Raw genomic sequence first — 21,120 nt, forward strand, 5'->3', positions numbered from 1 at the left:
TGATGCATGTGTTTGAGTTAATAGACCTATCTCAAGCCCCACCCCTTTTTCTTGAACCTCCAATCACAACTGTTGCTTGTGATTGGAGCATCAAGAAAAAATGGCAGGCTTGAAATAAGGAAATTTCCCATCTCCTGAGTGCATGTTTTTTTTCGTAGCCACAGTTTGCGAAGACGCTCTCTGATTGGCTAGCCCGCGTACAGCGAAGACCCTCTCTGATTGGTTTAGCTCCGAAGGGCTCTGGGATAGAAATCTCCGCCTTGTACATATATATTCTCTGCTTCGAAGTGGTTATGCTTTGGCCCTCTTTCGAAGTGGGTTATGCCTAGAGTTTGGAATCAGGGCTGGTTGTCCATCGCCCTGCTCTAAAGATAAACTCTAAGCATAACCCACTTCAAAAGAGGGCCAAAGCATAACCACTTCGAAGCAGAGAATATATATGTACAAGGCGGAAGAGCCCTTTGGAGCTAAACCAATCAGAGAGGGTCTTCACTGTACGCGGGCTAGCCAATCAGAGAGCGTCTTCACAAACTGTGGCTATGAAAAAAAATCACGCCTCCTGAGTGCATGACTTACACACTCTCCATCTTTGTACCATCGTCCCTCACAGGTTTCACTGCTTAGTTTGCAGGATAGCTCTGCCGGTTCACCAATATTAGCTCCAGTATCTGACAGTCCACTAATAAAATGAACACCCCGATCTGTAAATCAGCACAGGAATATTGTCAACTATAATTACTCTGTATTTATATATATGTATATATATATATATATATTAGTGCTGTCAGGCGATACAAAAATGTTATCTAATTAATTACAGGAGTTGTAATTAATTAATCTAATTAATAGCATTTTAATCGCATAACCATTTTAGGCCTGATATTTTATATTCTATAATCATATTTCAAATTGCATGTGTCCGGATGACAGAATTCAGTACTGTATCTACAAAACCTTTTGTTTAATCATCTTCCCTTTATACATTTGCTTAGATTTTTCATGTCTGGTCAATTTTAGCATGGTGTTATTCACAGTAAAAAAATAATAATTTAATTGATATTCTCATTTGGTTCATTACAATTTACTCAAGTCTAGTAACAGACACAGTATTTCTGACACTGGGAGAATACATTCCCTGAGATCCATAGATGTCCCTAGATTCAGATACCAAGAACATGCAAATGGACCATTTAAAAAAAAAGTTTGTAAATGTTTGTTCTACGTTCGGGAAAAAAAGAAAAAAAAAGATTTATAATATTTTTTAATTTCTTTTATTAATTTTGAGTAAATTTTCATAACGCGATAATTTGCTGTGTAATTTATTAATCTAATTAACACGATAAACTGACAGCCCTAGTGCTGTCAATAGATAAAAAAAAATTAACTAATTAATCTCACAATTTTCTGTATTTAATCTAGATTAATCTAGATAAAAAATCTAATTTTCTATTTAAGACCGAAGCTTTTAACATATGTTTACTTGAGTAAAATCATGGAATTGATGTAAAATCAACACAAAGAAAGTATATTTAGATTCAAAGACTATTTTAATAGCTTTCTTTGAATACAGTTTCTCTCCTGTGAAATACAAATGTTCAACAAAACCATCAACATTGACTCAGCTAAACCTCTTTCTTATATCGCGGCGCTAACATAAATAAAAACAACCCACGCCTATGTTAAAGTGCAGATTGGCTTAGAGGACGATAATGTCTTGTATGAACTACCAGTAATATAAATCATATTAACAACAAAAATATGTTCCATCTTCATGACAGATGATTTTCAAAAAGGTGCACGAGTCAATGCAAAAAAAGAACAAGCAAAGATACTGCTGAAAGTTCAGAACGTTGAAAATGTTTCACTCCATAGATGAATCTAGATTAAAAAAAAATTAACGCTTTAAATAATTGAAATGAATCTCCAAAGTTAAAGCATTAACTTTGACAGCCCTAATATATATATATATATATATTACTATTATACATATAAAATAATATACAATTGCTGTTCTGTTGTACAATTAACTTGACAACATTATTTAATGGGAACAAGCATTTAAGGGCACATTTGCTAATGCAACAAGAGCAAACAAATGCAAAGACGATACAGAAAAGCATATCAAGCACACAACTGTCTCATTCTATTTTGGCAGAAGCCAATGAGTGATAGTTTATGCCATGCTTGCAAGCAGGGTGCGATCCACGGGGGGAGCTGGGTCCGCTATAGCTCCCCTAGATCAGACATCAGCTCCCCTGAATACATGATTTGTGAATCTTTGGGGGGTCTCTAAATTACTGAAAATAAATGCTACTTTTGCCATGCATTTCTAATTTTTCTGTAATTTTCTGTATCATCATCGTGTATAATAATAAACGTATGCTATTTTGGATGTATGATTAATGATTTGCGTGTAGTGGCTACTTACTGGGACATAATTCACGGCATTCTAGCCTTTTGTGGTGTTTACTACATCTCCCATGACCCTTAGCGGGGGATGACGTAGTTAAAGAGAGACAGACGAGTGAAAGTTGAATGGAAGTGTTGTTTGTGCGTAATAAACGAGTGTTTTTGCATCGGAACACGACTCCGTCTACGCTATCATTACTGCATTCCTACATTTGTGACCCTTGGACGTATTTCGGAGATTATATCGAACATGACAACAGAACGCAGATCGCAGAACTTTGAACGCAGTTTCACTCAAGCTGCGCAGAGTGCCAACGCTTGGTTCGCGCAAGCCGAAGCCCAATTCGCTCTCAGGGATATTACCGCGGATGCCACCAAGTACTACTACGTGGTAATGTCTTACTAGGTCTAACCATTCCTCACCACTGCTAGTCTCATGGTATAATGTCTCCCTCTAGGGTTGTACATAGTACATTGCAAGAGGTGGTGACACCAGTGATTTTCACCAATCATGGCACACGATCAATTCAAGAAAATTTTAAATGGCCCTAAAAGTTGTATATAACTTTTCAAAGACCACTGCATCTTTATTTCCATAATTTATGATGGGAAATTATTGCTTTTCTGTGGTTAATAATTAAGGGGAGGTACACCAATTGAAAAGGAAACAAACGTATTTATTGTAAACATTGAATTTGGAATAACGATTTTTTATGTTGAGTGCTACAGTGTAGGTTAGTTTATTAGGACAAGTGCATGACAGTACGGTTAGTTAGGGTTAGATATTTTTTTATTTCTTTTGTTTTTTTTTGTTATACCAGTATATTGTAATGGATAACTGGAATTAGTTCATCATTTAGAGAGGGTTTTCCCCAAAATGTTGTTTCTATTGAGCTACTAAAAAAACAATATACAGGAATATGTGGATTTTCTTTGCTTAAAGGTGCTACAGTAATCACAATAAAACAATTATAATAATACATCCACAGAGCTTTTAGAAAGGTGTAATCAAAGTATTGCTCCCCCCCAAAAGATGATTGATTAATTAATTTATCATTAAAAGAAATCCTAAATTAATGTTGTTGTTTACATGTGACATCTAGAGTCTGAAATTACTTATGTCTTTCATTTTCTTTTCAGTAGCTTGGTGTACATGATGCAGCTCATAGGAAAATGTGAACATGTATTAGTTATAGTTGCCTTTCATTTCTTTATATGTTTTATGAAGCTGCAGTGGCTGTAGTGGCAAAATATAATACTCTCAACATTTTCCTATCCAGCCAAAATCACCATTTTGAACTGGTGTGCCTCACTTTAAACAATTTCTAACACTTTTGTACAATGTTCTTCAACCTGTAGTACATGTTTGAGTTGTTTTGCAAAGAAACTAGTCTAAATCAAGGTTTAATCATTCATTATTATCTCGTTCTTCCCTTGTCTTGAACACATACTGTACTTTTTGGTGTTTGTAGCACATGCTACATTTTGAATAAATTATTTCCTTCCCTGCATGGCACTCAAGAGTCAAACACATGTACAAACTGGGCAGTATATTTGGTATGCAGCGCTCCTGGCTCCAAAAAGCACAACTAATTGATTATTCAAAGCTAAATCATCGTCTAAAGAATTCACAAACGGCAATAATCCACAGCAGCTTGTTTAGGTATTTAAAAAAAAAATTATCTTTTTCCCCCCTCCTTTTTCCGATTTTTTCTCCCATCCCACTGTTAGTCGTTATGCCAATTCCCAACCCCCTTCCTGGTTGTTTTTTAAATGGGCTATAGAATAGAAATGAGGTGCAGAATTGTTACTAATGTCTTTAACATTGGCATTTACTGAAACCGTTAGGTTATGACTATAACCAAGTTCTGTTAGTTAGGGGCGATGCTTGGCATCACTACTGCATCACTACTGCACTATCTCGCGTACGTGCACGCGTACTGAATAAACCACAAATGTACCTCTAATACCAGTATTAGTCTGACCACACCCCTCATCAGCTTACCTTCATAAGCAGGTGTGTGGTCACCTGCTCTCCTCCTTCCCAAGCTTTCACCACAAGGTGAGGACAAGGGCTGCAGCGGCCGTCTGATGCCAAGCATCGCCCCTAACTAACAGAACTTGGTTATAGTCATAACCTAACGTTCTGTATCGTTAGTGGCTTAGCTTGGCATCACTACTGCACAAGGGAGGCCAAGCGGAGCCACTTGGCTGACAAATACACCCCGCTGACAGCCCCCCAAAACCATCAGAACAGGGAGGGCCGAGCCCCCCCGACCCCCCCTAATGGAGGGTAGCCCCCCTATTAGGGACGTCACGGGAGGGCGACGGACCCGACCGTGCGAAGAGGCACTCAAGCAACTCAACGCACAGGGTGAGCAGACCGTGGCTTGACCCCACGACTACACACACGCACAACCCGCATGCCACCCGGGAACGAACGGAGGAACAACCTCGTTACTGCCCCCAGAATCACGGGGTCAAGGGCAAACCCAACCCCGTGGCAAGGCCGTAGCAGCGGAGCACGAAGGAAGACCCAGACCCACCAAAAGGACTGGACTCCCTAGAATGGGGGCCCGGAGAAGTCCATGATGCCAGCATCAAGACCCCACCAGGTGGGCACGTAGTGCCCCGCCCCCCACATCGCCAGCGTATTCGGACAAAGGCCCCTCAGTTACTGCACCTGGTATTCCCAGGCGGAACCAACCAGGCCAGAACCTGCCCAGCTTCCGAGATCGGGCGTGTTCAGGTCGGTATGGCCGTAAGCTGAGCGGGCCCCGTCCCCCCAATAGTACACCGCCTGGCACACTGACCCTGCAGAACAGGCAGTCAGCATGGCCGTAAGCACACAAAAAAGGTTAACCAACGGAAGCAGGCAGCGCACCGGGGAAAAACCAGGCAACAGGCTGTTAACCCTAGCCTGGAGACTGCGGACGAGACAGGCGCCAGAGGGGACAGCTGAACACAGCCGCCCCGGCGGAAGGAGCGTAAGCTGGCGGTGTTGCATGACCAAGCCTCCATTTAACAACCCCCACCCAGAGGGGTCGAGGCAGAGAAGGCTGACACGATTGGCAGACGTCATGAACGTGCAGGGGCACCCTCAAACGGTGAACCCGGGAGTTGACACTGCTCCAACACACCAGGGAATCAACCACCTCGGTGTTACCCAATGCGGTGGTTGTTCCTATAACCCCTCAAGAAAAAACTCCAAAACACACCTGCGGGTATACACCGGCTATACCGCAGTACAAGTGTTTCAGTTTCCAAAAAGGGTTAACCCAGGCCTACGGGTCGCAAACATCACTTCGGACCGGGCCTGGCGGTACGGGAAGCACAGGGTCACCAGAGGAGGTCAAAAAACCACCCCCACAGGCCCCTCTTCGCCATGCGTGAGAGAGGAGCGAAAAATAATGGAGAACCAGCCCCTAAGCACACCGTACCTGGTATTCCCCGGCGGTCTCCCAACCAAGTACTAACCAGGACCAACCTGTGTAGCGGCCGAGATCCGACGAGATCGAGCGCGTACAGAATGGCATGGCTGTAAGCCATGACGACAGTGCTGAGTAAAAACATACCCAACCAGGGTCTCCATAGCGCTTAACCCTGTGACACCCAGACCGACCTGGCATTTTTCCCCCTGAAAAAAGCCCAAGTCCCTCAGGGTACCAGAACAGCAGATCTGCATCCCCGGCGGACAACGGGTTCAACTGATCTGGACCAGCGTGACCAGAACCAGTCCCGTGCCCTAACCACGCCGACATGCCTACTCCAGGAGAAGGGCAGATATGCGTGTTGATCTTAACATGAAAAGAAGGCGCCACCCAGACGTTCGGACGAACCGCGCCTGGTGGCCCACCCCAAGGGCGTGAGACCCCACTACATATGTTCAGATCCATCCCGTCATCATCCCCCAGACATGAACGAGAATCCGTCGACAACCCACCCAGGTCATGGGATGTGGTCGTCGGAAGAGGAAAAACCCCCATCTCAGTTGCTTTATAAAAACGCTGTTTCAACCACAAGCAACCAAGGCGTGCCAGTCAATCGCCTGCTTACAGCGAGCTAGCACTATACGTGCGTCGGGACACACCCCCATCAATGAACAGGCTATTTAGACCTGTCATTGAATCCCCAAGGCGCCCAGGGGAACGACAAGAGGGGTGTGACACTCCCTAACTCCAACACTTCTGGAATAGAAAGAAGGAAGCATCAACAGTATGTATCCCAGTCTACACAGCCGGGGTAAAAAATGTTCACATTTTTACATCCCACCACCCTCCCATAGGAAAGAGACGGGGATCCCCAGAGAGACTTCCCACGCGAGCTGTACAGATTGAAAAGAATATATTGCACCTTGAGCCATGTAAAAAACTGGTTTTAGGGCCTCCGGGGAAGAGGCACTGAACCCATACACACTCAATAAACGAATTGAATCGAATATACATACAATAGAAAAGGACCCTTCTAGAGGGTCCACTCACTTTGACAATCTGAGGAGGAAGGCTCTGTACTCTGATGGAGGCTTCCTCACATGGAAGAAGGAGTCCGAACTCACAGAAGGCCTGAATAGGCGCTTGGTGAGGAGGAGCCCTGACCACCCCCCCTGAAAACAGATCCATCACATGGACCTGAACAGCACACGGAAGTCCTACCAACAGAGACGCGCACGGTGACGTACTCTATGGCGGGGGAATTCCTGCGGTGCACACGCCCAATATACCAGGCCGTGGGACCAGGAACTCCCTCCCCCCCCCCCCCCCCCCCCCCGTAACGTGCCGAACCGCCACGTGACGGGAACCTTGAAGGACAGGGGGTGTACCCCTGACCGACAGAACAATGGGGAGAGGAAAGGTTACCAGTTCACCCCTTTACGACCCCACACCCATGATACGACGTAACGACAAAAAGAGAATATGACACAGTCATAGTCAGCTCTATGAAGCGTTTCACAGCTCCACACAGCGCATGAGCTAACCTGCTATCTGATTTTTACTAAGGAAAAACACAGAATAGAGAGGGCTCTAAGAACCCCGGTCCAACATACACATGTGCTTCTGTGGCCAGTACAACCCAGTTGTAGGTCACATGACACACACAACCCATCATCACCTACAAAAAATGGCAAAAACACTCAACAGAGGAACGCCGTTTTTTTCACAATGAGAGAATACATCATTCTTGATTAGTATCGACCACAGGCCTTGCTAAGCACACATGACAGCAACCAAACCAATTTCCCTTTAGGAAATAAGTTTCTCCAGCAGATTTAGCACAACCTCAGCAATCAAGCTAAGAGTTACATCGTATCCCTACCACACAAAAGACACAATTAATGCACAACATGTCTGATAGGAGGTGATAAAGTCCCCAGGGAACCGGGGGGGAAAACACAATCCTCCTATTTTACCCTCAATACGGCCAGTTAAAACAGGAAAACCTGTTAATGTGTGAACTCACTGTTCATTGTCATTACAGTCTGAGAAAGAACATTCTTTTACTCACTTGTCACCAAGCATAGCTTCATAGGTTAGTTGCCTTAGTAGTGAGTACACGGTACACATAAACACCATGATGTTTCTCACACAACAACCAGATCAATACATCACGATCTGCACGGAGAAGCTAACTGCCAGTGACAAAAACAGCTCACACATAACCCGCAACGTATCCCAAATGCATTGCAACAACACACGTTTTGGGAAAAAACACCGTTATTCACAATACATTTAGCAAAGTAAAACCAGAAGACGTGTTATGAGGTCTGGCCAACCCTGTACCTACCCGGAACGCAGATCAGCGAAGTGCAGTCACAAGACACCGTAGAACACAGCCGTCCTGTGTTGTTCGATCCGGGCAGCGTCGCCGCTCCAACCAGTCGCTACAGTCCTCTTTGTTGACGCAATCCCCGTCCAGGTTCAGGGCAGGGTCGACGAACATCCCCTGTCAAGGATGACGTCGTGGTCAAGAGTGTAAAACATGTTAAAATCAAAGCACGTTCAACAGAATAGCATCAAGCTAACGGCTGCTCCAACCGTTCGGGTGCCATTGCTTCCGCTCGCGAGACGCCGATCTAACGACGCACGCGATCAGAAGCGAGCTCCCGGCGGCGCGCGAGAAGCTAAGCTACCCCGCGCCAGGCCACTGACCGGCTAACCGTAAGCTATGAACATGTAAACAATGACATAACACTCACCCAGACAGGCCGCCGTTCTGAACCTCTCCTCACTTTTTAAGAGAAAAGAGAAAACAAGACGTCAACACCGCTTCACAACGGTGACATTACCACGTCCGGCGGAATCAGCACAGTACCAACTGGCCTGTATAGCTGACTTTGAACATGAATCTGCCGCTATCGCACATTACATGCACATATCCCCTCGTGAAGGAATACTCTCATTTGGATATGAAAGATGGGGTCTTAACACGGTGACAGAGAGAATCCACTCGTCCAGAACACACAGGGATCACCAGTGTTAATGGTCGCGGCCCACTAGTTAAAACTATAATGGTCTTCAGACCAAGGTCTTCTGTCGCCTAGGAGGCTGAACAAAGGACCCTAGCCTGGGGCCGGTTTCCATAAACTTTGTCAAGTAGCCCCCATAGCACTAACAGACAAGTGGAGCCCGCCAGCAAACACTACTCACCCAACCTGGAACGCACCGCTCCTCACAACAGCGGCATGTCCGACAGTTCAGCTGTGGCCTGACAGGTTTCACCCCAACAAACACAGCAAGGAACTGCAGTTGAGAAGCATGCAGCGGCGTGCTCCCAATACGAAAACCGGTGGAGGGTTTTTAGAATGATCATCATCTTCTAGACACTCCAGTACGAAGACAATATCGCCGTATTTTCTCGAAAATAGTGAGAGAGAAAATAAAGATATGATGTCAACGTATCCTTGTTTCCCAAGCTGTTCCTAATCCAATTTCTTCCATCATGGTGTCAAGTGTGGGGATCTACCGAGGCACTTCTTCCTTGTGGTGAAAGCGAGAAGGAGGAGAGCAGGTGACCACACACCTGCTTATGAAGGTAAGCTGATGAGGGGTGTGGTCAGACTAATACTGGTATTAGAGGTACATTTGTGGTTTATTCAGTACGCGTGCACGTACGCGAGATAGTGCAGTAGTGATGCAGTAGTGATGCCAAGCTAAGCCACTAACGATACAGAACTAGCCTTATATTAAGTGATTATTATACATTGATTCTTTTTGGCTTTGATTATGACCATGATCCAAAATGCCAAATTGATTCCAAGCCTTGATTGTACTTTTTTCTTTTTTTCTTTTCTTTTTTTAATCCTCTTTTTCTCCGCCTGATTTTCTATGCTTTTTCTCCCCATCCCAATTTAGTCGTTATGCCAATTCCCCCCCTCCCCTACCTGGTCGTTGTGCGCATGTTCCCCCTACTGGTCGGTACAAGGGAACCCTGAAGTCTACCACATGCTTCCTCCGACACAAGCGGAGACAGCCAGCGGCTCTCTTTTCACCTGGCAGCGAGGACTCTCATTGGTGAAGTGTGGGAGGTCACGCTGCCTTCACCATTTCCTGCCTTTTGCTGAGCAGGCGCCCAGACCTGCTGTCCACAACGCCAGATTACCACGCACGACTTCCCTCCCGCTAACTCAGCCAAACGAGTTAGTATGACGATCGGACCCAAAGCCGCAGGCAATGCTGACTCCGGGAGTCGAGATGCTTTGATTGTACTTTTCGCAGTTTATCATAATGTCATTAAGCTGATCACAAAATAATTAAGTGACTCAACAGTGACTGGACAGTAAACATGACATTGACATGCTGACAACATTTACAGTAGCAGAGACACAACAAGAGCAATGGCACTAATATTGTCATTGCATTTTCCAAATAAATTATTGTGATACAGTTAAATGCATTATGCAGTCTAATAAACAGACAGACAATTTTACCTATGACGGTATCAGGAACCAAGGGGCCAGTTCGGACCCGCTTCTTCTTATCGCTTCCATTGCCTCCATCACCCCCATCTTTATTATCTCCATCTGCCCCGTCCTTTTTATTCTCATCATCTCCATCACCCCCATCACCAGAGCCATCTCTCCCATCCCCCATCCCATCACCAGAGCCATCTCTCCCATCTCTCCCATCTCCCCCCATGGCATCCTTTTCAGCCTGTGCCTTTCTGGCTGCCTCTAGTGCTAGTCTTGCCAGGTCATCATCACCACCAGCTGTGCTGTCTTTACCGCTGTTAGGATCAGCTGAGTGACAATGGACAGACAGGGAAGAGTGCATACGTTACTGTGTTGAAACTGATATAACTATCATGTTTAACAGTTGTGACTATAAGAATGCTGTAAATGAGTACAAGTCCTGTGATGGATGCTGTGTTCCTTATTGTGAATAATTTCACAATGATACAAATATTTAAATGATTACAATAACAGTCGGTGTAGAAGATTTCCCACCTTCCACTGTGAGAGAGGCACTGCTGGAGGCAATGCCGGCAATGGCATAGTAGACACCCTTATCCTCCATTGCACAGTCTTTCACTCTCAACGTGTGAGTGAGTTTGTCTTCTGAGACGGTGATTTCATATTTGTTCCCTTGTTCAAGTGATGCATGCTGTGTTGACCAATTAATTCTGTTGAGTGGGGTGGACAGGACACACTGAAAGACTGCATCCTCTCTCTCAGTGGCCTTCACATCATTAACCTTGCCAACAAACTCAACTGCTGGAACTGAGGAGGGAAAGAGTAGGCATTTTATGAAAAAAACATAAAATATTCAGTTTATCAGTAATACATTGTGATTTGCTTTTCCAGAACATGCATACTGCTTCCTCATAAAAAAAGGCGACTGTCTTACTCTGGAAGTCAGTTGCCAGAACATTAGCCTCCTCAACATCAACCTGGTAAAACCCAGCGTCATCTGGATTAAGATCTTTGATGCTGAAAATGTACTTTGTCCCATCTTGCGCAAGACTGTGCTTTGAATTCTTGTCATCATCATATGGGACCATCATCCCATCCTTTTCAAAGAAGATATTAGTTTGTATGTGCTAGCAAATTGGATTTCTTAAATTGAGCTGTGATGGGAAGTTGATTTTGTTCACATAATTCTTCAATTAGGCCAAGACAGGTTGTAAATTACCATTTGGCCAGGGTGCATTCCACTCACCTTGTATAAGATAACTGCACTGTTGGGATCTTTTAGTGTCATGTCCAGCTCAAATTCAGCATTACCACCGGGTTTCACTTCGATTTGCTTCACATTTCCCACTCCCTCCACAACCTGAATGGTTAGAGTAAATAAAATTATTTAGTCCTGTACAGAGTGTTGGAAAATGAAGTCACAGTTTTATAATTTGTAAGCCCCTTCTATCATTACTAATCTTTTAATACTAATAAAAAAAAAACAATCATTAAAAACATACCTTTGCCTGCTCCTCAGCTCTCTCCTGTTTCAATTGGTTTAGTCTCTTCAGCATAAAGCGGAAATCATGAACACCAAAATCCATACATATCTTTTCATAATCTTTCTTTGGAGCTCCCATCAGAACTTCCCAGAGTTTAGGATCGATCTCTCCCTCTTTCTTAGGTTTGACTTGTTTTTTTCTCGGGACAACAACACTGAAATAGTGATGCAATAATAGTTATTGGGTACAATGTATAGTAGCGCCACACTTCATTATAATTTTGTTTAGACATTTAATTAGAATTACGTTTTCTTGAGCATTTTTCGGAAATCGTGTGTTGGTTCCCCTTTTGCTACTGGAGGATGAGAAAACATTTAAATGAGAAAACATTTCAGTCTTGCGTAGCTATATTTACAGTATACACTACACTTTAAACAAAAATATGAACCTTAACACACATGATCATATTGATTAAGCAAGGCCTTTACTGAATTCATACCTTGTTGGCCTGTCTTCTTGATTCCACCTGAACTGCCAACTGAACTTTTACCTGCATTTTTGATTATTAACAATGATTATTGATAGTGAAAGCTAAGATGATTAATTATTATTAATACATCTATCAGTAAATGTATCTCTCACCTCCAATAACACTCAATGTAGCAGTGCAAACAGCCGTTCCATATTCATTGGTGGCAAAACATTTGTAAGTGTCAGCTTGGTCTGCTTTTACATTTGGAATCTGATAAAAGCAATAGTGTCATATTAGATTGCATCCCATGTTCAGAATATTACATTTAACCTCCTCTACATCACCATGTAGAAGTGTATGAGCACCTTCCTCATGTAGCGACCCAACCAGAAACCCTGTTGTCCATCGCCCTTCTATTTAACAAAGGTCCCCCATGAAAATAAAGCCACATCACCACTTTGCATTCCAGTTTGTTGTAAATTCATCATCAGATATCAGAAACAGTGAATAGATTCTGTTTATTTGAATGTCATCTTACCTCAAGAATGTGTTCCCCACATCTTGCTTCATATTTAGTCTTATACTTCTCTGTGTCGGTGACTTCGCCTTTATTGCGTGCCCATGAGACAGTTGGTGCTGGCTCCCCAGTGACCACTGCTTTGAAAATGACTGATTTACCTGAAAATCAAAATACAATACAATTATCAATATTTTTTTTGCTTGGATCCAACCAGGGCCCGAAATTAGAGCCTGCCACCCGCCAATGGCGGGCAGATTTTAGGTTTGGCGAGTGACACTAAAATAAAATAATTTAAACTGCGGTGTGTTTTGGTCTTACGACAGTCGCCTTTTTTGCAGCCCCCAATCTCTTCTTGCGCGTCATCTCTGGACCTGACACTGGCCGCCTATCAACAATAATGCACCCACGGTGAATCGGATTCAAGCCAAGTAGCTACCGACTAGCGTTAGCCGACTAACGTTATCAAATGTCAATGTGAAGAACCTTGTGGGGAAGACAAGCTAGTAAATGAGGGTCAGCTAGCTTAGCTTGATAATGGTACATTGGCTAAAGTTGGCCACAGTTGGGGCTATTCCTAATCCAGAAATAATGGCTGCAGACCGGCAAGCAAAGTACAGCAAGTTGGCACAGGAGTATTCCAAGGTAAATAACTTTTCCCCCAGTAATGTTACATTGTAGTGCCGAAGGATAGGAGTCTGAGGCGGAGTCTCAAAAGAGAGTTTTGAATATTTATTGTGCATTGGAAATCACAACATACACCTGTCTCGTTACTAACTAACTGAACTGCAGGTGACAGGATAGCAACAACATATAACGTCCGTGCGGAACCAAAGTTCCCAACAACTGTTCCGTGGGTGAATTATGTCTAATCACCACAACATTGTCTTTCCATCTAGCTCACGTAACTGGCTAACTTAAGTGTTAGGCCTTGCACAATCAAGGTTATTATATTTATTGTGTTTGATCTTTTATATTGGATAATTAGCTTGTAACTGAGTTGTTGAGCTTGTAACTTGGCTATTTAGCTTGTAACTGAGTTTAGCTTGTAACTGCACACAGTCTAATTAACTTAGGACTGCCCCAAACGATTTGGATATTTCAACATTTCGGAAAGTAAATTTTTCTTCTTCTTAATTAGGCCTAATTCATTGCCTAATGCAGTCAGCTCTTTCTCTTTATTATCTTTATTGAGTATCAGAATAGGATCATCTAGATGTCTATATCTGAGCTAAATTTGTAAAAAAAAGAAAATACACATATATTTTGGGACGGTCAAACATTGGTACAATTAAAATATATTTTTTAGTTTGTTTGGAGCCCTGGTACCACCAGGTCTGAATAAAATGATAGGGGAAACACTGTATATCTATGCAAAGGTACAGATTTATACTATGCCGTCGTCCACAATATACAGTATACATATTGTAAATAATGTAAAGCAGGAAGGCAGCTGGCCCAGATGGAATTTCACCCTGTGTCTTTAAGACCTGTGCGGACCAGCTGGCTCCTATGTTCCCCAACATAATATCACTGCAGCAGGCCATCGTTCCAGTGTGCTTCAAAGAGACGACCATTGTGCCACTACCCAAGAAGACCAGGGTTACTGGCCTCAATGACTATCGTCACACCTAACACCCATAGCCATGAAGTGCATGGAGAAGCTGGTCATGACTCACATAAACAGCATCATCCCAGACTCCCTAGACACACTGCAGTTTGCCTATAGACCAAACAGGTCTGTAGACGATGCCATCTTCCTGGCACTACACACTGCCCTGGAACACCTGGACAAGGGAGACCAGACTGCTGTTTATTGACTACAGCTCGGCGTTTAATACCACCGTGCCTGCCAAACTGGTCCTGAAGCTGAAGGACCTAGGCCTGGACACCCCCACGTGCAACTGGATTATGGACTTTTTATCAGGCAGGTGACAGGTGGTGAGAAATGGTGACAACATCTTATCCACTCTGATCCTGCTTGGCTCGGCTGTACTCTCTGTTCACATATGACAGTGTGCAGCCACACACAACAGCAACATGATTATCAAGTTCGCAGACGACACTACAGTCATCGGACTTATAAAAAACAATGATGAGACAGAGTACAGAGATGAGCTAGTCCAGATGACACGTTGGTGCAAAGGACAACAGCCTTGCACTGAATGCCAGCAAGAGGGCGCTTTCACATATAGTTTTGGTGGACTCTGTGCGGTTCTGGTGGTGAAGTTGCAACATTGTTGCATTCGTCATTTGGTTCGTCTGCATTCACATTGCAATTTGTCAAGCGCACCAAACTTTCTGAACAATGTCACGCGGTCGAAAAGGGCGCTCGTCTATTGGACACAATGGAGAGTGGAAATCCCTCCCCTTCAGGAAGTTAAATCCGCGAAAAACACAAACAGCCGCAAGAAGCGTGATAGTAGAAGAGTGTGGCATTGATCCATCGTTTGATTATAACCCATTACCGCCATCCTCTCGCTAAACAACTTGTACACCTCGTTGTTTTTGTGAGTGCCCACAAGCAGCTGTTTTATTTGGTCTTCTGCCCATATGTCGATCAGGGCTTTCACTTCATCATTCGCCCAAGTCTGTCCACGAGACATGTTTACAGTGTGCTTGTTTTGCAGTGAATGCCGCGCGCTGCGGTAATAATAATAATAATAATAATAATAATAATAATAATAATAATAATAATAATAATAATAATAATAATAATAATAATAATAATATAAGCCGCTGTGTTTTTTTTTCCTTCTATCCAAGATGCACAGTTTATCAGGAGACATGTTTACAGTGTGCTTGTTTTGCAGTGAATGCTGCGCGCTGCGGTAATAATAATAATAATAAGCCGCAGTGTTTTTTTCTTCCTTCTACCCAAGATGCACAGTTTATCAGGAGACATGTTTACAGTGTGCTTGTTTTGCAGTGAATGCCGCGCGCCGCGGTAATAATAATAATAATAAGCCGCTGTGTTTTTTTCTTCCTTCTACCCAAGATGCACAGTTTATCAGGTGACTTCCTATATTTGGTCCGCGTTTGGTCCGATGAAGCGAACCGAGACCTATGTTTTTTGGTGGACTAGAGTTTGCGTGTTTGGTCCGCACCAGAGTTCGACTGCGCATTCACACCACCCCAAAAAAGCGGACTATCGAATTCTGGTCCGATAGTCCGGACCAAACAGCTCTGGTGTGAAAGCACCCTAAGGAGCTCATCATGGACTTTAGGAGACATCAGGGCACTCTGCCATCAGCCTGGATGGGATACCAGTGGAGGTCGTCAACTGCTTCCAGTTCCTAGGACTCCAGGGCCCTCATTTATCAAACATTTGTAGAAAGTGTTCTATTTTCGTTCCTATGCATGGAATTTAGAATGTCTCTACGCACATACAAATCGGGATTTATCAACCGTGCGTGCACAGGTCGTACGCACACATGGTGTTGATATTTCCGATTGTTCTATCTACCATCTATGCTCATGCATGATTCTAAGTATTTGCATTAGGGCTGAACTTTTTTTGGAATTCGAAGCTTCGGGGCCGAGATTCAATTTAAATTCGAAGCTTCGAGAAAAGAAAAAAATACAAATTATAAATCATTTATTTATTTATTTTATTTTATTTTATTTTTTATGTTGTGGGACTTGTACAGCACTTTGTTGAACTTTGTCAGTGCTGTAAAGTTTAAACCTTTTTAAATCTTAGACAAACTAAACACTTTGCTTTCATGAAATATTGTAAGCCGTCATTTGAGGCTTTATAAAAGCAGCACAATGAACACAAATCTGTCAGTGCCGAGTCCGACCTCATCTTAAATAACAAACAGCATTGCTTGTTGTAATTAACACTTTCCGTGCCACTCACGAGATTTCTCTGGTTTTTTATAGGTGGTTGCGTGCCACTCACGAGATTTCTCGAAAAAAAAAAATTTGCGATCTGAAAAATTATTGCATCACCCGAGCCTACCCGAGTATAGCCGAGCTGCGCCGGTGATCACTGTGGAAAAAAGCGCCCCCTGTCGTCTCCCAGATGACATAAGTGATTTTGGAATGGACTCAATGAAAATGAATGGGGGAAAAAATCCGGTTCTCCACATTTTCCAGTTCACTGATCCAGCCGGGGTTACCACAGTTCATTCTGGAGCCTCAGATCCCCGCGGATCATGGAGATCTACAGTCTCGCGTTGGATCCATACACTTATCTATTTTTTCGAATGGTGATCAGGAATTGGAATATACCAGTTGGATACCATCTGATGTCAGGTAAGGACTCTATGTTATCAGTGGTAGGATAATCAGAGTAAGTTTGATGAAGTTATAAGCTGTTTTGTGAAATGTCTTCTTTCGGTTTCACTGTAAAAGTCTGTGAGGAAATCAACGGAGCGATTATCAGTGCGCGGCCGTAATGTGCTTGCGTGCACGTATAATATTGATCATCTAGCGTTTATTTGAAAACGATTCATAAAAAGGCCGACGAATATCAACGTTGTGGAATATTCCACTAAAAGACGATTTTCATAGAATGCTCCAGAATGAGCTGTTTTTTATATCAAAACGGGGGCTTTTCTAACTGCTCTGAAATGGAAACGACGCGATAAAAAAACAATCTGCCTTCACAGCACTGACTGGAAAATAGTCTTTGATAATGCGATGGGCAGATTAGACACATAGCCATAATTTAAAACATAGATTAGGCGATATTAACGTTAACATTGGCGCCGATGGTGGCATTCAAGCGGTAAAACGGAAAACCAGGCGTGGCGCTCAAAGTGTTAACAAAGAGAGGCAGAGTTGATTTTACAAAATATAAAAAAATATATATAATTCTTTTTTAATTTTCTTTTTTTTAACAAAATTTATTTTCATATTCGAATCCCATGCCCATCGAACGAAGCTTCGAAGTTTTTAAGACAGCCCTAATTTTTATACAGAACCACCCCTAATTAACCATATATGGTAATTCAACACCCCCATGGGAACATGCCTGTTTGTGGAATGTGGAATAAGCAAACTAATAATTATGAGAAACCTCACTGAGAGTGAGATTGATCATGGAGGTCATCTAACCAACAAATTGAAGGTAGAAAGCATTTAGTTGTGAACAATCTTATTTGGAAACATGAGACACAAAATAATACTATTTAGCTTTTTATTTTAAACAATATATCCTATGATTTTAAATATTTGTGCGCCGGGAGCCAAGGGTGTTGACTGACGCAGTCCTACAGAACCAGCACATTGACAGAAATAAATGACATTTGCACTGTAATGACTGAAATGAACGAGTCACCGAAGCTAATTGCTGCCCTTACAACCCAATGGAGAATAAAAACTTGTTTGAGTCATTGTGATAATCATACTGGAAAATAAACGCCTTTTTTCATTTCGGTTTTTTAAAGTTAGATTAAGACCTTGCCAGGAGACTTACTTAAAACTGCTGTATGATCCTCTTGACTGAATTGCTGCAGCGTTTGGATGTGGGTGTTCTGTGTCTGCCCCCCCCCCCCCCCCCCCCCCCATGCCAAACACAGCAGACCAACTGCACTGTAAATGGCTCTTGTGCGTGCGTGAGCCCATTATAATTGCGCTCCTGTTGGGTCGTTGGGTTGGTCAGAGTCATTAACTGGGTTCAGTGGATAACCCCGATCACCTGCATTTAAGTGATATTTTAATTACAGATACCCCAGTAATAACATTACAATTTAATCAAATACAATTAGGCCTGAATGTGTCATGCGTTCCTCCCGTCCACCAGCAACGACATTTATCAGCCGAATGCGCATCGCAGATTATATGTACATTGACTGAGTGGAATCCCTTTCTATTCACATGAAACTGAATTTGTTTATTGATGGAGCTTTGACAGTTACATGGGTACAGTCTATTGCTCGATCCATCTCCAATATCACGCTGGACCGTGCCGGTGGCCAAAGATCCCAGGGTGGAGAGGACTGGGATGGAATTTGTGCGTTTTGTTCCACGCTCCAATTTGGTTCCAAATTGCGGTACAAATCAAGGAGAATGTATCTCGGGTAGCGCCGCGGACTCTACTGTCAAATAGACTGTCATACTGTATCTCTGAAAACAGCTCCCCGCGGAGCGCACCCCATGAGAAGTATTCCGATAAAGCCAGATAAACCAGCATTAATTCGGAAAGACCTATTCCAAATGCTATTTATAGTTTGACAATAATTACACTCATGTTTCTATTTTACAATTAACTATGATAAATGAGTCATACCGAACACGTCGGTGTTGGAACTCTAATGCATGAACGCTTATTCCGTCTGTTGCAGTCTTCCTATTCTACCGCTTGGTGCCATGTACGCATGGTTGGAGCTGTGCGTAGATATACGCACAATCTCAAGCACACGTTCATATTGATAAATCCCACACTTTGCTTAGAAATTATCGTACGTACGGTTTACGCACATATCTATGCGTACACAGCATTGATAAATGAGGGCCCTGATCTCCGATGACCTAAGGTGGACCTACAACACGGAGGTCATGCTCAAGAAGGCCCACCAGCGCCTCTACCCCCTGTGGTGCCTCAGGACGTGTGGCATAAGCACACAATGGCTTGTGAACTTCCACAGAGGCACATAGAGAGCGCACTGGCGAGCTGTATCACCGTGTGGTATATGGCAATACCACCACTCAGGATAAGAAAGCTTTTGTGAGGACGGCAGAAAAGATCATCGGGTGCTCACTGCCGTCCATCGAGGAGATCCATGAGTCCAGGTGTCTGAACAAAGCCATACTATTATCCAGGACCACAACCACCCAGGACACCAGCTTTTCTCCCCTCTGCGATCCGGTTGCCGGTACCGCAGCATACGAACTAACACAAACCGGTACAGTTTTTACCCACAGGCAGTACAGTACGCCTGATGAACAGTTAATCCGCTCATTACTGGACTCAAATGCTGCTACAATGCTCAGCCTCTTTACTGCACCCTCGTGTACCAATATAATGTGCGATTATTTTAGCTTGTCAAATGTGTACTTATTTTCATACATTTTATTTATTTATTGTAAATACCTGATACCTGATTTTCTACCTTTTTTATTCCTTTATCCTGTAGACCAGTGGTTCTCAAACTTTTTACACCAAGTACCACCTGAGAACGTAGCTGGCTCTCCAAGTACCACCATATGACCGGCGTTAAAATACAGTCTATTCAGCTATGCACAGTTCACGCAGGAGGCAAATGTATTCCTAATACCATTATTTATTGTTAACTTTTGTCAGACACAGCCACAATGTACAAAGGCATAGCACTAGAACTAGCAAACGCTTCCACACAACTCATACAATGCAAGGGGCATTGAGAACATAATAACTAACATTCTCAATTAAGAAAATGAAGAACAACTGTACAACAAATGTAATTCTCTCTCTCTCTCTCTCTCTCTCTCTCTCTCTCTCTCTCTCTCTCTCTCACACAGCAAGCAATTGTCCGTCATTCTCTCTCTCTCACACACACACACACACACACACACACACACACACACACACACACACACACACACACACACACACACACACACACACACACACACACACACACACACACACACACACACACACACACACACACTTATTTTGTTACAAAAACTTAATTTCCTGCATTCTGGTGCAGGAATTTTTTAATTTTTACCATTTAAATGCCAGTGTTTGTGATGGGCATCACAAATTATTTTAAAAAAGAAAAGAAAACACATATTCAATACATTTTTGAATGTTTACCCTTTAAATGCCAGTTTGTGTGATGGCATCACAAATTATTGTTAAAAAAAATACACAAAAAGTAAAATATTTTCAATATATCAAATGCAAAGTAAATTTTTCTGGGGGGGATTATTACAGGCTAGGCATGTGTCAATGATTAGCAGCAACACATATTTTGATGGATTTTTTGTAATGTCAGATTTAACACCAACTCTTTTCAGAAAAGTGGGAGTATTTAATTTTGTATCTGACATTACAAGAAATCTATAAATGGTTATGATCAGGGCTGAATTAAAGATTTATGACTGTTTAGACTGCATTACTCTCTGTCACAGTGATCTCCTGGTTGTTCCCAACTTAGATGATCTAACTATCGCGCCGCCGCAACCAGAAACACTGGCCTGGCCTGCTTCCAAAGTCAGTGGCCTGACTGCAAAAAAAAAAATGTTTTTTTTTTCTTTTTTTTTTTTTTAGCTTTTTTGGAAATGTTTTCAAGTACCACCAGCAGTACCACCAAGTACCACTAGTGGTACGCGTACCACAGTTTGAGAACCACTGCTGTAGACTAATACTCTCTCTCTCTCTCTCTCTCTCTCTCTC

General features: G+C 42.9%; 1 protein-coding gene across 1 annotated transcript in view; it reads right to left on the reverse strand.

Annotated features, from left to right (window-relative positions):
* The window catches only part of LOC311229623 (immunoglobulin-like and fibronectin type III domain-containing protein 1), a gene marked incomplete at both ends in the record, with an annotated part of 89,754 nt that overhangs the window by 12,699 nt on the left and 55,935 nt on the right, over positions 1 to 21,120 (reverse strand). Inside the window, 7 exons of the mRNA XM_084315699.1 lie at positions 577 to 701; positions 10,334 to 10,642; positions 10,850 to 11,122; positions 11,250 to 11,412; positions 11,562 to 11,675; positions 11,818 to 12,013; positions 12,106 to 12,154. Of these exons, the coding sequence (XP_084171825.1) occupies positions 577 to 701; positions 10,334 to 10,642; positions 10,850 to 11,122; positions 11,250 to 11,412; positions 11,562 to 11,675; positions 11,818 to 12,013; positions 12,106 to 12,154 (1,229 nt within the window). The remainder of the gene's footprint in view (positions 1 to 576; positions 702 to 10,333; positions 10,643 to 10,849; positions 11,123 to 11,249; positions 11,413 to 11,561; positions 11,676 to 11,817; positions 12,014 to 12,105; positions 12,155 to 21,120) is intronic.

Source organism: Notolepis coatsorum, assembly GCF_963971535.1.
Source record: "Notolepis coatsorum genome assembly, chromosome: 6".
NCBI classification, from domain to species: Eukaryota; Metazoa; Chordata; class Actinopteri; order Aulopiformes; family Paralepididae; genus Notolepis; species Notolepis coatsorum.